General features: G+C 33.0%; 3 protein-coding genes across 3 annotated transcripts; 2 read left to right on the plus strand and 1 right to left on the minus strand.

The window, feature by feature from the left end:
- The first annotated feature begins 4279 nt into the window (after positions 1-4279).
- On the plus strand, positions 4280-4678 carry LOC106341373. Its single transcript, XM_013780151.1, has one exon. The coding sequence runs from the start codon at positions 4351-4353 to the stop codon at positions 4567-4569; it is 219 nt and encodes a 72-aa protein (XP_013635605.1). The 5' UTR covers positions 4280-4350; the 3' UTR covers positions 4570-4678.
- Positions 4679-7082: 2404 nt separating this feature from the next.
- LOC106336648 (probable protein phosphatase 2C 27) lies at positions 7083-9575 on the plus strand. Its single transcript, XM_013775542.1, has 5 exons — positions 7083-7276; positions 7859-8142; positions 8235-8426; positions 8516-8721; positions 8801-9575. The coding sequence occupies exons 2-5, from the start codon at positions 7945-7947 to the stop codon at positions 9360-9362; spliced, it is 1158 nt and encodes a 385-aa protein (XP_013630996.1). The 5' UTR covers positions 7083-7276; positions 7859-7944; the 3' UTR covers positions 9363-9575.
- Positions 9576-9829: 254 nt separating this feature from the next.
- Positions 9830-11652, minus strand: LOC106340440 (ethylene-responsive transcription factor ERF112-like). Its single transcript, XM_013779316.1, has 2 exons — positions 11370-11652; positions 9830-10564 (listed from the first exon to the last, which is right to left on the minus strand). The coding sequence occupies exons 1-2, from the start codon at positions 11551-11553 to the stop codon at positions 10098-10100; spliced, it is 651 nt and encodes a 216-aa protein (XP_013634770.1). The 5' UTR covers positions 11554-11652; the 3' UTR covers positions 9830-10097.
- Positions 11653-15335: the final 3683 nt, after the last annotated feature.

The following is a 15335-nucleotide window of genomic DNA, read 5'->3' on the forward strand; positions in this document are numbered from 1 at the left end:
CGGAATTTCGTCGGAATAACGATATTCCGACGAAATTCCGACGATTTTTTTCCACAGAATCCTTGATGTTTTCTTGTAGTGTACATTTACCGTTGCAGTATTTGAAATCAACAGCGTGGAAGGTGGGTAAGAAGAAGAGTGATGCGACGAGAAGAAGCATATGCTGGAAGGAAAATATCGCCATGAAATATGAAATGAATGTCATCGTCATTGTTCTTCTTTCGTTTATAATAATTTATTCTCACGCTATACGCGATTATCTTAAAATTTGTTTGAGCTGCGTTGGCTTCGACCAATTTTAAATATGCATTGACTTCAGCCAAGTGGTTCGTGCATTTTCATAAATAAAACCTAAATAGTTTGGACTGCATAATCTAATTTTTTGAATCATTCACGTTTTCCTTAATTTATAGTTATGTTTATAAATATATATTGAATTTGTGTTTTTCCAAACAACATTTTTCAAAGATATGGTTTGATGTTTGGTATTTTGGTGTTTCATTATATATTATAATACATTTACTAGATTTTGACATGCGCTTAGCGCATAATTTATTTCCTAAAAAAATTATAAGAAACAAAATTTGATAATTATAAAATTATGTGTTTAAAGTTTGTAACTTATAATATATTTATTGTTGTGTTGATGTGACCCGTATCTATATGATATAATCGCTCAATCAAGTGATCCGTATATAAATCACCACTATTTAAGAATCCGATAAATTTTGGGTTAAATTCAAAATCCGTTTATAACCTATCACCTGACACTGATTGACTCGTGAAAACTAAGATATATCCAATAATATATAAAAAGTATTAAATTAAATAAACTATTTAATTTATAATTTTTATTTTAAAATTTTATTACTATAAATCATTAAAAATACAGAAGACCAAAATATATTGATAGGTTTTCATTATTGATAATTTATTATAGATTTATCTTTTTAATTTTAATGGAAAGGATGGCACCAAGAAACAATAAAAATTTTGTTTATTGAGACGAATCATTACTATTTTGGTCATTAGATTTATGAGACACAAATAGAGAAGATAATATGTCGGTATAATATATTTATATGAATTAGTATAATAGAGTTATGTATGTATAAAAATTTGGTATAACAAAAATATAATATAGATGGTAAAAGTGATGTATGTATAGTTAGAGAGCATTAAATTGTTAGTATAATTAGAGAAATAATAGAAAATATAAGGTAGAACCAAAAATTTAATTGGTTAATGAATAGGTCCAACAATCTTTTGTAAGTAGATTTTGTAGGACTTCTTCCATTTTAATAGTATTGATGATTCTGTGTACGTATACATCTTAAGTTTGATATAACAAGATAGTCGAACTAGATCTTCACCAATTAGCCGAAATCTAAACTACCACGTACAACGATCACGGCCTATTACCAAAAGATCGCAACATAGAAAGTACAAATAGTGATTTTTGTAGGTGCAAGACGAGTCTGTTACAGAGAGTAATACATACAAGTACAATGCTTTTATTTATTTCACAAAGTAATACATCAAGATAATAATGAAGGTTTATCTTTACATAGATAAAGTGTCTTACTAGCTCTCTTCCGATTTGACTAACATGTCACACTCAGACAGAGACACCAGCCTAACACGTTCCTAGATCAAACTAACCCAAGAACCCCTCTGACCCCCTCATGACCCCTAGCCCTTATGTTTTGTGTCTACTCTCATTCGACACCAAAACCCTTATGCTTACGGCCTTCTCTTGAAGTGATACCTATCCCAAGGCACGTCTCTGTCTACTTATACATTTAGACTTCGTGGCTTATCCTTGCCAACTTCTCAAGGAAGAGATATTTCTTATGGAATATTTCCAAAACTTCTTCAAAGCCTCTTGGAAATCTTCCCTTGATGATTTACCCTTCTCCAAGGTAAATCATAGCTAGCTTAGCCTCCAAGTATCTTGTAGTTTAGCTCTACGTCGGCTCCAAGTCCAGTCTTCAAGTCAGCTACACAGCTTTACTTCAGCTTCACTTCATGTAGTACTTCTTGTACGACTTCATGTAGTATTTCATGACTTCATGTAGTACTTCACGACTGGTACATGGACATCTTGAGGAGTTGTTTTTCTTCAACTTCTAAAACTCAGTCCTCACTGCACTAACAATTTTTTAATGCAAATAGAAATAGTGAATTTGCATGAAACTAAGAACATGAACGAGATGTTATCCAGTTTGGATGCAAAACCGCAATCATACGTGTAGCCGGAAACTCTTCAAAATTTACTAAACGCATATGGTTAATAATCGCTGTTACACTCTAGTTCTCTCATCGAACAACTCACGAGAATTTCACTTTTATTCACTATAGAACTCATGAGTGAATGGGGTAAGCAAAGAAATGGGTTGCAGTTGGATCGAAGTGAAGATCAGCAAGGTCGGATCTGGATCAAGCCTAATAACACATTAGCTATAGCCTCCACAATTTTTGAAGGTTTTTATATAAAGTATAGATCCCTAAACTATGGAGAAAATTTTATAAGATTCTTAAGAAATGTTTATAACCCGCAAGTTCTTATATCGGGTGTCATGCTTCTGTTGTGGGAGATACAATGCATCTGAGGATTGAAAGAGCTAAAAGACTTGGTTAGCTTATTGATGATAGATGATGCAAGAAGGATTCATACACGTGTTGGATTCTTCTGTTGTGGTAGAAGGACCACAATTAATTCTATCATCATAATATCAATAGTTAATTATTATCTAAACTATTAAAACATGAGTACAAATAGTACTTAATCCTGAGTTTTTCTAAATAATTACAAGGAAATGTCACTGATCAAAATACAGTAGTTTTACACTTTCCTTAACCCATTCATTTTTTATACCAAATAAACGTTAACCCATCCCGTTCTGTACACAATCTTATTAATTAAATTAGACCAGCACGTATCTTATAGTACTATTCGAAACCAATACTCAAGATTAAATAGTTGACCAACTAGCACATACCTTATATTATTCCAATCAAATACTCCTCTAAAGCTGTGGCTTGTAATAGTTTTTTTTTATTAGCTAACCCATTACAAACCAAACCAAACGATTCATCACAATTTCTTAACCATAATCTAATCGATATTAAGTTTATGGTTTTATATTTTAGCCAATTTATATTCAGTCTATATTTGTTTAGATTATGCATACCAACATTTTGTATATAGATATAATCAAGGTTTGGTTTAGCTAATTTATGGTTTAGCTAATTTAAGGTTTAGCAAATTTATGGTTTTGTGAATTTTCATTTTTTCTGTGCACAAAATCGAAACTAAATATGTTATTTTCCTAATTTATGGTTTACCTAATTTATGGTTTAGCAAATTTATTGTTTGGCGTATTTTCGATTATTTTTTGTACAAAATATAAACTTAATATGCTATATTCCTTTGACAACTCACTGCCATTCAAAAAATGATTCTTAATTCCATGCAATCACTATTAACCGCAGAAGATCATAACTAAATATTTGTTTTTTCGAAAACAAAACAACATCCCAACTTTTTTTTTCCTATTTTTATGTAATCATCATATCAAAAAGGTTATGATCTTTTTTAGGGTTCTAAATGGACCATTCATTACTTATTCATGACATTTTATTTAGCGTTAACCCAACAACATATAAACCCTATCTTGGCCTATATATTGATTTCATACAGATTCATCTTTTTTAATAAGAGTTCCTATATTGCGTTTTAATAGTTTATATATATATATATATTTATTTATTCTCCATTTATATTATTCACATAAATATGTTTTATATCTTTTTCACGTTTTGATGATTTTCTTGTATAAAAAGTAATTAAAAATATAACATTTGCAAATTATTTTTTCCAAACAATAATAAATTTACTGTAAGAAAAATGTCTTGTGTGGTTATTGATACAAAGATATGAATTTAGAAGATTTGTAAACACACATAATATGTGTTCAAAACAAAAAAAATATATGGATGATCCAATTACAATAAAAATGTTATATATCCACATGTTATATAAAACACAAAGTAATATGGTAAAATTTATGTATCTATATTATCATATATTGATATAAACTATAATTCTTTTGAAAAATACATCCGTGCGGGCGTGCGGATCAAAAGCTAGTTCTTCTTAAAATTAGTTAACGACAAAATTACCTAGTCAAAAACACTCCCTAGTTCCATTGCCAATATTGTGCAATTTCTTTGGACACCGTTTATTTACATCTCCCATAAGTAAATCACCTTTTTTTTAAACATACTATATTACTATCTTTACTCTTTACACAAGAAGGAAAGAAAGCTAACCTTTGTTAAAGAAACATGTCGAAGACACCACCAGAGAAACAAGAGTTACCACTAGAAACAAGTCCGTACACGAAGTACGAAGATATAGAAGATTACAAGAAGAACGCTTATGGAACTTCCGGTCACCAGGAGGTTAAGTCTGGCCAAGGCGGCGGCTCAACCGACGCACCGACCCTCTCCGGTAGTGCTCCTCCCTCTGCTATAGATTCAGCTAACCAACAAGCTAAGAAGTGAATCATTCATTATCACAAAACAAACATGTTCTCTTGCCTTTTCTATATGATGCTTTTGCGATAATTTGATTTGTTTAAAAAAAAAAAGATAATTGATTTGTTTTTTTCTCCTTACCTGTTGTTATGATCCATTCTACTCAATTGAGTGATGCTTAATTTGACCATCTTCCCACAGATTATATGCCAAACGTATAATTTTTTTAATAAAGAACTAATACTTAAAACTTGATCCGCACCCTCACGCGGACGTTTAATTTAACTTGTGTTCAACATTAAATCATAAACCACTAATTTTATAAAAAAAAATCTATGAATATTTTTATGCTTTGTAATATGGTGATTTAGTTAATCCTATGAAAATGTTATCTCTTTTTAACACAGGCGATTTAGTTAATATTTATACAATATTAATAATGGTTAGTATATGAATATTGATTTGGTTAGATAAGCTTTGGAATTTTAATTAATTAATTTAAATTGATTTTAAATGCGGTGGCAGAATCTGCAAATACAAAAAATACAAAAAAAGAAATAGTTAATTTATTATAAATGAAATGGCTAAATGTATAAATAAAAAGAAATATTAAAAATATTGTTATCTATATTTCTAAACAATTCTCATTTAAACGGTTATCTATTTTTCCAAATAGTACTAAAAAGTACTTCAGGTTTAATAATATAGATAAGATGTGTTCCAAGTCCTAACGCTGAATATTTTGATAAAAGTTTCATTTTTTTTAGCACACAACTCGTAATGACCGACTGATTCCTAGCAAATTATAGTGTATAAATTAAGTTAAAGTCAATTCCATAACCACCAGCAATTTGAAAAGCATGCCATTAGTTGTAGCAACAAGAATCTTCATAAACTTGATGAATTTTGAACAAATATACATTATAAAGATAATAAAATATGAAAAACACTTAAAACAGTGTCTCAAAAAATTTATCATAAAATAGCATATAAAGAGAAAAATAACCAAAATAACTTTTATTAAAAACTAGTGCTGAAAGTGACTTAACAACATTTTAGTTAAGCTACCGAATATAACAACCAAAATCTTCATAAGGATATATAACAATGTAAGAACCTTATTTCACTACAATGGAGACAACTGATATTTGTAAAAATAGTAAGATTTCATTGATACAACTGCATATGTTTCTGTTTACTATCACCGAAAAAAGAACCTGACGAACCTAACTTTTGTGTTGTACTCTCAAAAAAAAAAAAAACCAACATAACTATTTAAGGTAGGAGAAAGTGATTTGTTGTTGTTGAAAGTATGTTTTTCTATAATGCTTACAAGCCTCTTTATAAAAAAATAATGAGAAACACAAATTTCATTTTTCAACACAAAAATAAAACTTTCATGGTACACTAACGGAGTCTTTAATTTTTGTCAATTAATATGTGAATTTATTTCAAATTTTTACCAAAAAATTAAAGAGTAAAACTATTATGGTTTGACAAATTCAAACTAAATAATATACATTAAAATAGATTTGTTTTTTATATTTTATCAATATAAAAGATAAATATATATTTGGTTTATAAGATTAAATTAATGAACATGAAGTCCAACTAACAAATCAAAATCTAAATCCAAATATCCAATGTGTGTATTTACTACTTTGTACAAGTTTTTCAAATCACACATATTAGACTTCTATTTCTCATTCAAATTAAACTTTATTTTTGACATATATGATTCAAATTACAAAATCTCATGCGTTATTTTTTAAAAATTAGCCAAGAAAATATAATCTTTGATGTTTATTTTTGAAAAAAAATATTTAATCATTCAGGCCTCTGAGATGAACATATAAAATACATTATTTATAATGTTCAAAAAATAGTTCCAATAAATAATTCTTATTTGATATTTAATAGAAAGGACCGACATATCAAAATATCAACAATCAAAAAGAACACCCAACGGCATATATAGTCTGTGTAACTATTCAAAAAAAAATCTGTGTAACTAACATTGGTTGTTAGTTTGGTCATTAAAGTTCCAATTTTCAATCATTAGTAGTTAATACTTCTAATCTCTCATCATTAAGACCCAAAAACTATACTTTTAATTGCAATAAAAAGTCAGTAAAATAATAATTTGCAAAATTAATATGCTAATTCCATCAACGAGATGTCCAATCACCAACAACAAATAGCTACCATTGTCGTTAGATCGCTACCGATATGGGATTTTACCGGTTTTGGATAAGTTCCATCCCAATACGATTACGACAAGTGTATGGCGGGAATCTGTTGCAGCTATATAAGAATATTTTAATCGGAGGTAATAACCCCACGCGATGGAAAAGACAAGAGGAGATTACGTGGATGACATCTTATCCGTCCATTATCTATCCAAGCAATCTAACGGGTGGGACTCAATGGCGGTACCACCCGGTCAAAGAAATGCTTAGCCGTTGATTTAACGACGCGTGTCAGTAAGAGATCTCCGGAGGGGACAGATAGACGATGGAAGAGATTACCTGGAATCGCCGGTGGCCAACCAAATACCAAACAAAGACAAACCTTCTTCTTCTTCGTCTCTCTCTCTCAAAGAAACCTTCCTGAAATTGTCTTTCGTCAATTCTCTTCTTTTTTCTTCAACGCCATAACTTTCTTATTTCTGGGTTTCCGGGAAAGCTTTCAAGAGGATCTAAAAGGGTATAGTCTCCGAGCTTTTGTTTGTGTGGTAAGTTTCTCATTTTTCTGAATTTTTCTACCTTTCGTTTCTCATCAATCTGGTGGGGTTGGTCTAAGAGCTGAACTCGTCTTGGGTTCCTGAGGTTTTGTTGAATTGAGCTTTTGTGGGTGTGATTTTGTGAAAACAGGGTTCTGGTTCAATTTTCTGAATTGGGGTTTTGGTTGATCTGACTTAAGGAAAAATTTTCACCTGCTTCTTGACCCTTTAGAGTGGTTGATTTTGGGTGCTTAGTTTAAAGTTGTACAAGCTTGCGGTTATTGAGTTCCTTGAGTTGATCTGAGCTGACAAGTAGTAGAAAAGGTTTCACCTTTGAGTTGCTTGAATTTTTGCGTGTTGTCGTTATTGAATTCCTTAACTTTCTTCGTTTATTGAGTCTGATACCACCGCTTTGATCAAGATCAAGGATCTGCTGAACTTGGGCGTTTGTCAAAATCATTTCTTTTGGCTTTGAAATTGATCTTTAGGAAGTAAGGTTCCTGTAGTTCGTACAAGTTTCCCAAGTGGGTCTTCATTGTGAAGTTTTTTACTTATAACTTCTTCTAAGTTTCTCTTTGTTGATCTATGATCTAGTGTGAACACAGGAAAGCAACAGACTGAAAACGCTTACATCGAAAACACACAAGAGGAAATTGTTACTGTATTGCTGATAGATTTACATGATTGAGAAGAGCTCAGCGGATGGTATGGAATTTTCACCGTTGATAACGGTTCTAGACGGAGATTTCAACATGGAGAAGGCTTCTGCAGCAGAGATTGATACTTTAGATGACTCTAAGCAAATGAGTAAAGGAAAACCTCCAAGGCACGTTTCTTCTATGCAACATATCACAAGCACTACTACTAGTAGGCTGCAGGTAACTTATATGACCCACAAGCTCTGGATTTGTGTTTTTTTTCTCTCTTGCATTTGGTTCAAATGACTTAACTAGTTGATGTTTGCGCGCAGGATGTGGATGTTTGTAGTTTGGTTATGAAGTCACCTGATGAAAAATCAGAGTTTCTGCCTGTATACCGATCAGGAAGCTGTGCTGAACAAGGAGCAAAACAGTTTATGGAAGATGAACACATATGCATTGATGATCTTGTTCAGCATCTTGGTGCATCTGTTGATTTCTCGTCTCTTGGAGCCTTCTATGGGGTGAGTGTGTAATCTTCAAAACCTTACCCAAAGAAAGCTTAAATGCAGCTTATCAACTTGTTAACATTGTTGATTGTGTTCTTTGGCAGGTGTTTGATGGCCATGGAGGCACAGATGCAGCACTGTTCGTTAGAAAGAACATACTGAGATACATTGTAGAAGACTCCTACTTCCCACGATGTGTTAAAAAAGCAATTAAGAATGCTTTCTTGAAAGCTGATTACGAATTTGCAGATGATTCTTCCCTTGACATATCTTCCGGGACCACTGCCCTTGCAGCTTTTATTTTTGGAAGGTAAGGGACATTTAAAATTCATGTTCATGTACTTTTGATTTTGATAATGAACAGAGTTGCTACTCTCTTTCCTTTACAGGAGGTTGATAATTGCAAACGCTGGTGATTGCCGAGCGGTGCTTGGCAGAAGAGGCAGAGCAATTGAGTTATCCAAAGACCACAAACCAAACTGCATCGCCGAGAAAGTAAGAATAGAAAATTTAGGTGGAGTTGTGTATGATGGCTACCTCAACGGGCAACTATCAGTTGCACGTGCCATTGGGGACTGGCACATGAAAGGCCCCAAAGGCTCTGCTTGTCCCTTAAGCCCAGAGCCAGAGTTGCAAGAAACCGACCTTAGTGAAGAAGATGAGTTCTTGATAATGGGGTGCGACGGTCTTTGGGATGTGATGAGCAGTCAATGCGCGGTGACAATCGCTAGGAAAGAACTGATGATTCATAATGATCCAGAGAGATGCTCTAGAGAGCTGGTGAGGGAGGCTCTTAAAAGGAATACGTGTGATAATTTGACTGTGATTGTTGTGTGCTTCTCTCCTGATCCTCCACAGAGGATAGAGATCCGGATGCAGTCAAGGGTGAGGCGGAGTATATCTGCGGAAGGGCTAAATCTACTTAAAGGTGTGCTTGATGGTTATCCCTAAGCATGTTCTTGTTGTTCTGTCTTTACTTTGTGAGAGGCTATTGTCATGTTAGAGATGTTTGTGTTCTGAGTATGTTGTTGTTGCCTATATTAGTATTCAACATTCATTGAGATTTTTGATGGATGCATGTATCACGCTTTTGTAAATAACTTTTTTTTACTTGTATAATATATATATCAGAGCTTCTTCTTTGCTTATAGGCTCTCTTAAATCCAGGGATGTTAGATCATAACTAACAAGGTTGTATATATTATTACAGCTGAAGCTAGTTATGATGGTTTTACCTATTTGCCGAGAAAACCCAAACATAGTAAATAGTTCATCCGAACGCGAACCAAACCCAGGTGGCGGTAGTTGGGTTAAATAGTTCATCCGAACGCGAACCAAACCCAGGTGGCGGTAGTTACAGCCGCAGAACAAACACAAACGATTGTTTGTCTTGAGTCTCTTGACCAATTAGAATGCGTACGAGACAGCTTTTTCCTCTTCCAAGTCAACAAATAGATGCGTGTGTTTCTTCTATATAACTGAGATTTTGGAGCCAAACATTTATTAAGAGTTTTAATAAAAAAATATTTGTAATATCCATACGTAACTTCTTAAAGTTTTGGGTGGTAAAGCAAATGTTTCACTGAGTTGTGTCTAGAACCGGTTTGACAGTTTTGATTGACGGTCAATACGTTTGATAACTGCCAGAGCCCAGAGGAATATACTCCTAAAGCATGCATGGATATGCTATTTTCTTCTTTTGTGAATACTCATGTTTTTCACGCTTTCACTATCCTCCAATTTTGGTATATTCCCTTGTTGACTCAATGAGGACGAAGAAGCCGATATAGTCATGGACAAGTTGGCAGCACTGGAGTAGCTATTTTCCGATAGATATTTGCCATATTGATCAAGAAGTATGTCAGGAGCAACTGGTGGAACTGGCGTAACGATGATGGGATCATGTGAAGTAGCGGTTGATGGATAGCGATGAGTAGAGTTGATAAGAATGTGCTCCGGGAAGTTAAGCTTGGCCTTGTGGCCTCTAAACTCAAAAGCAGCTTTGTCATATGCTAACGCTGCTTCTTCTGCGGTGTTGAACGTGCCAAGCCACACACGAGCTGCCTTGTTTGGGTCACGGATCTCGGCCGCGTACTTTCCCCACGGTCTTTGCCTCACCCCTCTGTAGTTTCGTTGTCTCGAATTTCTTTGTTCTGATGAAATGGTGAAAATGTTAAAGTTCACTCTTGTGGAAAAGGTGACATGATTAAAAGTTGGATATCACATGTTATTCATCACTTTCATGAAAAACATAAACCTAACCAGTCCATTGGCATGTGTTGAAACCTATTAATGTGTGTTTGAATAATAGTGGTAACAAAAATTCATAATAATATAATCATTTATTAAGTGGTAATATGATCATTTTATTAGCCTCTATAATAAAAAATTTCGTAAGTGGTAATCAACTAATATATACTTCAGTATTTCCTATAATATTGCTGTACAAAATAATTAAGTTCGATTTTTGAATACTTCTTCCCTATGTTTCAAGCTAGAAATATTGTCTGACCAACTATCTAAACCAAAACATGACTGTCGCTACCAACCCTAGCCTGACTTATGAAAGGTAGCAACCGAGATAGTTAAGCATGTATTGGAAGGCCAAATTATTATCATTTTGTCCCACAAATTTGGAAAATTAAAGAGCGGATTAACCTTAATAAGATCATACCAGGAACATTCATAAAGATTCACTGAGTTCTAATAAAATGATATAATACACTGTGAACAAGAAGGATGCAAAAACAAGACTGATGTTCAATATGTGAATTATCAAGGTCATGTTGCAGCCACTAAGGCATTCATAACCAATGTAAACAAATCCAATAATTAACTAAACTATCCAGTTCCAAAGTTTATGAAAAGAGAATCTGCTATGAAAAAGATAATCACAGAGCTATGTGTTTATATATTAATATAGAATTATAAGCAAATTGATCAGATATATGAGATTACCTCGAGGGGTAAGAGATGAAGAAGACGAATCCATGGATGGTGGGGTGGGTTGATCTGTGAGTTCAGAGACAAAAGCAGACACATCAGACTCCGACAAAGTTGTGCAACAATACAAATCTTCTTTCTCTTCTCTTTTTCGAGCCATTGATTCCGGTGAAAGAGGTCTCCTCCCACTAGGCATCATCCGATGATATAAACTCTGATGTTTTTTTCTTGGATTAAAAAACTCTGATGTTTTATTTTTATTTTTTTGTAGTCAAAGATGTACAAGCCAAAAATGTACAGTGAAGATGTCTAATACCTGCATCTATGTTATATAAAGAAACACACGCATCTATTTGTTGACCAGTATAGGGAGAGAGAAGTTTGTATAGCTTTTTTTCTTTCAATTTAATAAAGATAAGGTTTGTATAAGCTTGCTACATTATAGTTTGGTCATAATTTGCACCAAAAAAATAGTTTGGTCATAACCTCTACACGCACATTGTTCCATAAAAATAATTCTGTAAAATCAAGCTTCAAAAATGATAAATAATAATAATAATTCTGCAAAATCATTTCTATATATTGTTGTAACAAAACTTATTTATAATATAGACTGGTATCGAGGAGCTTGCCATTTAGTCTAGTAGTATTAACATTGTCCTCATTTCTAATTAACACAAAGTTGGTAAGGTATGTAATACGTCTGTAAGGTGTAAACTATAAACGATAAGAGCAGAGATTGTATTAATATACATTTGTTTTTCCGAGTTGAAATGTTGGTTTACTTTGAAATAGAACATGTATGATCTGACCAAAACAGAAAATAATATATATCACTAGTTTTATTCATGTGAAAAAGGACTGTTTCAAATTCGTGCATGGTGTATATATATATTAATGTTTTCAGGAAACAAAGTAGTAAATGAGTTTTGCCTACTTTATTTTTTGGCACACCTCTGACGATTTTTTAAAGTTCAAATAAATTCATTTGGGGATGAGAGTATACTATACAAAGCATGACGACTGATCATCATCAAGTCAAGATAATAAAGGATTATACTGGAATATAATTTTTTTTTCTCTTTCTTAGTAGTTCAAGATAAAACTACCATTTCACTGATTTACTCGGAAGAAAACAAAAACAGTTTCCAACTTTGTTTCATGAAATGATTTCGTATTTCAGGGTCAACATTTCCAAAAGATCTAAGTTACGTTCATGTATGTATTTAGATCATGATTTCGTTAAGTGTCTATCTGTTTTAAGTGGAAATAATTTCACTATTTATTGGCACATCATATATCAGTACGTGCATGTGCACTAAGTTTTGACCAATCGTATATCAGTGTATATAGTATAATAGTCCATGTAATGTTTAGTCCATTAGTCGTTGGGAGATTTGAACCCATTCAAATAACAGTTAAGGATACTCTAATCGACAAAGGCAAACATTGCTTGATATTGATTAAGAAGCTATGCACTTCATGGTTGTCATGTCATGAAGTCGTAGTCCTTGAAGCCAACTCCAAGCCATTTATTAAAGGACGAACAAATGACAACGTAACTAAGGTTTTTTTGTTAACGTAACTAAGTTCATATTCTAGATATAATTTATTTTTTCTTATAAATCATTTTAAAGCTTTCAACCAAATATCGTGATTGCTTGTGTTTTTTTTGAATGAATGCTAAATTTATTCATCACAAAAACTTATTTTACAATCAATGCGTTGTTAGCGTATTCAGAAAACACCAGATCGATGTTTGAAGCTTTCACGTGTTTGCTGACTGGTCATCAGATTTGCCACTTAATGCTCTGATCTGCTATGATCCACTTAAAAGAAAAGTTCGGCTTCTATTCGCTACATACAGTTTTCCGAAATGTACTCATCGCATCTCATCATTAAAAATGGAACAGAATCTGCAACTAATCTCTTTTAATATATTATGTTTCTATTTGTGGTTAATATAATAGTTTGGAAGATTCGTGCCATTTTAATAAGTCATTGAGGGATTATTATTTATCCTTGGGTAGAATCTTAATTACATGCATTGATATGTCAATGAATAATTTTTTCAATCATGTGGTTGAAGAAATAAACTGAATATTATAAACACTAAAGAAAAATGAAATATTGAGCTAAAATGATAAATCATTAGACCGCCAGTTAGAATCTCCAAGTGTGTGAAATAAGATATTAATTTGAAGACCAAGATGACGTATGGGCTTACCTAAATGTGTTGTCAACCTTGATTATAAAAGTCAGAGCAGACTACGCACGAACATTTCAACTCCTACCAATCGCATAATACCATACCCTAGTATTATATTGATATTTATTTATAAGTCTTTCATTAGTTAGTATGGCTTTTCAATTCAATGAAGACATTGCTGTAAGAGAATTTACGTGTGGTTTTACGACAATACTTCAAAGTATTGACATTAAAAGATCAAGTTTGCGTACAACATCGAAGTGAGAACTTTGAGATAGCTACATTGAGCACTTTGATGTTGTAGGAAAAAGACCAGGTCCGATCCGTTGATTTTTTGCGCCTAAAGCCCAATCCATCTATAAAAATATTTCACCTAAAAAACGAAGTTGAGTTTCGAACCCCGCCCTTTTGGTTAGACTAATAGCAGTGTCGACCACTACACTACAACTAACTTTAGAAATTTTTCTGCTCTACAAATATATAATATAATTTGGCACCTAAAGCATGGGTTTTACCTGCTTTAGTCCAGGACCGGCTCTGGAAAAGACATATCACCTACGACATCAAAATGGGCGATTTGAGAAACCTGCATTGAGTACTTTGGTCAAAGTAGGCGATTTGAGAAACCTGCATTGAGCACTTTGGTGCTGTAGAGATTCGCAATACTGTTCACTACAGTCCAAAAAAAATTTAAATTCAAAAATATAGTTATGGGAAATATAGCCGTTGGAATTTTATCTCTTTGTCTTCCTTGTACACAGATCTAAATCTAAAAAAAAAATTCTTTATTTACTCTATTTCTCTTACTCTTGATTTCTCTTCTCAGTCTCTCTTGTTCTTCACTTTGTTCTTCATTCATATGAATGCTCTGGTCCGATCACTTTGATCGAAAAAATACTTTTCGTTGGAGTATTGGTTTACATGTAGCAGGTGATAATACAATTCATATAGCAAGTTCTCTTCTTCGTAATCAGTGCACAATTAAGATTTATTTACCTTAAAATCGATGCCTTGTTGTTGCTAAGGGTTAGCAGACGAATTTGGTCTTTGCAGTATGAATGACCTATTACCGACGTTTTGATTCATGCAAGCGATCACGTGCTAAATTACCAACGGGTTCTATTGTATATTGTTGAAACTTTTGGTTTTTAGTTGCTTGTACTTTTTGTGAAAGTTGAATCTGAGAAAAGTATCAAAGCATCACAAAAATAAATTACTTTTATTTTAAGAATTTACCTTTTAAAATGTTTTAATATGACTTTTAACGTTAAGTTTTAGAAGGCCACATATTCTAATGTATGCTTTTAGGCCTCCCAAAGTTTTTTCTTTTGCTCTAAAGGTCTCCCAAGGTTGAGAAGCGACCCATGAACTAGTCATGGGCATATTATCCGAAACCCGAAAACCGAACCAGAACAGAACCGAAAAAACTGGGACAGAAACCGGACCAAAAATTACAAAAACCCGAACAGTTCCTATATTTCTAAATCCGAAAAACCGAAACCGAACCGGGACCGAACCGAGAACCGAACGGGTACCCAAATATTTTGAATATATTAAAAAAATTATTATTTTTAATTTTAATATATATAAAATATAATTTATAAATAAAAAATATCTACAAAAATCCGAACTACCCGAATAACCCAGACATGTTTTCGATTTTTTCCGGGTTTAGATCGGGTTTTCGGGGGTTTTTCGGTTTTTTGGGCTTTAAACCCGAACCATACCCGAATTATTTGTAATACGGTTCCATTTCGGGTTTTATAAAAAAA

This window comes from Brassica oleracea, chromosome C4 (genome assembly GCF_000695525.1).
Source record: "Brassica oleracea var. oleracea cultivar TO1000 chromosome C4, BOL, whole genome shotgun sequence".
NCBI lineage: Eukaryota > Viridiplantae > Streptophyta > Magnoliopsida > Brassicales > Brassicaceae > Brassica > Brassica oleracea.

Excerpts from the sequence above, each read along its gene's own strand:
- LOC106336648 (XM_013775542.1), top strand. The coding sequence starts at position 7,945 with ATGATTGAGAAGAGCTCAGCGGATGGTATGGAATTTTCACCGTTGATA. Across the intron at positions 8,427-8,515 it reads CTCTTGGAGCCTTCTATGGG|GTGTTTGATGGCCATGGAGG; the intron begins GTGAGTGTGTAA and ends GTTCTTTGGCAG. Across the intron at positions 8,722-8,800 it reads GCAGCTTTTATTTTTGGAAG|GAGGTTGATAATTGCAAACG; the intron begins GTAAGGGACATT and ends TTTCCTTTACAG.
- LOC106341373 (XM_013780151.1), top strand. The coding sequence starts at position 4,351 with ATGTCGAAGACACCACCAGAGAAACAAGAGTTACCACTAGAAACAAGT.
- LOC106340440 (XM_013779316.1), bottom strand. The coding sequence starts at position 11,553 with ATGATGCCTAGTGGGAGGAGACCTCTTTCACCGGAATCAATGGCTCGA. Across the intron at positions 10,565-11,369 it reads TTCATCTCTTACCCCTCGAG|AACAAAGAAATTCGAGACAA; the intron begins GTAATCTCATAT and ends CCATTTCATCAG.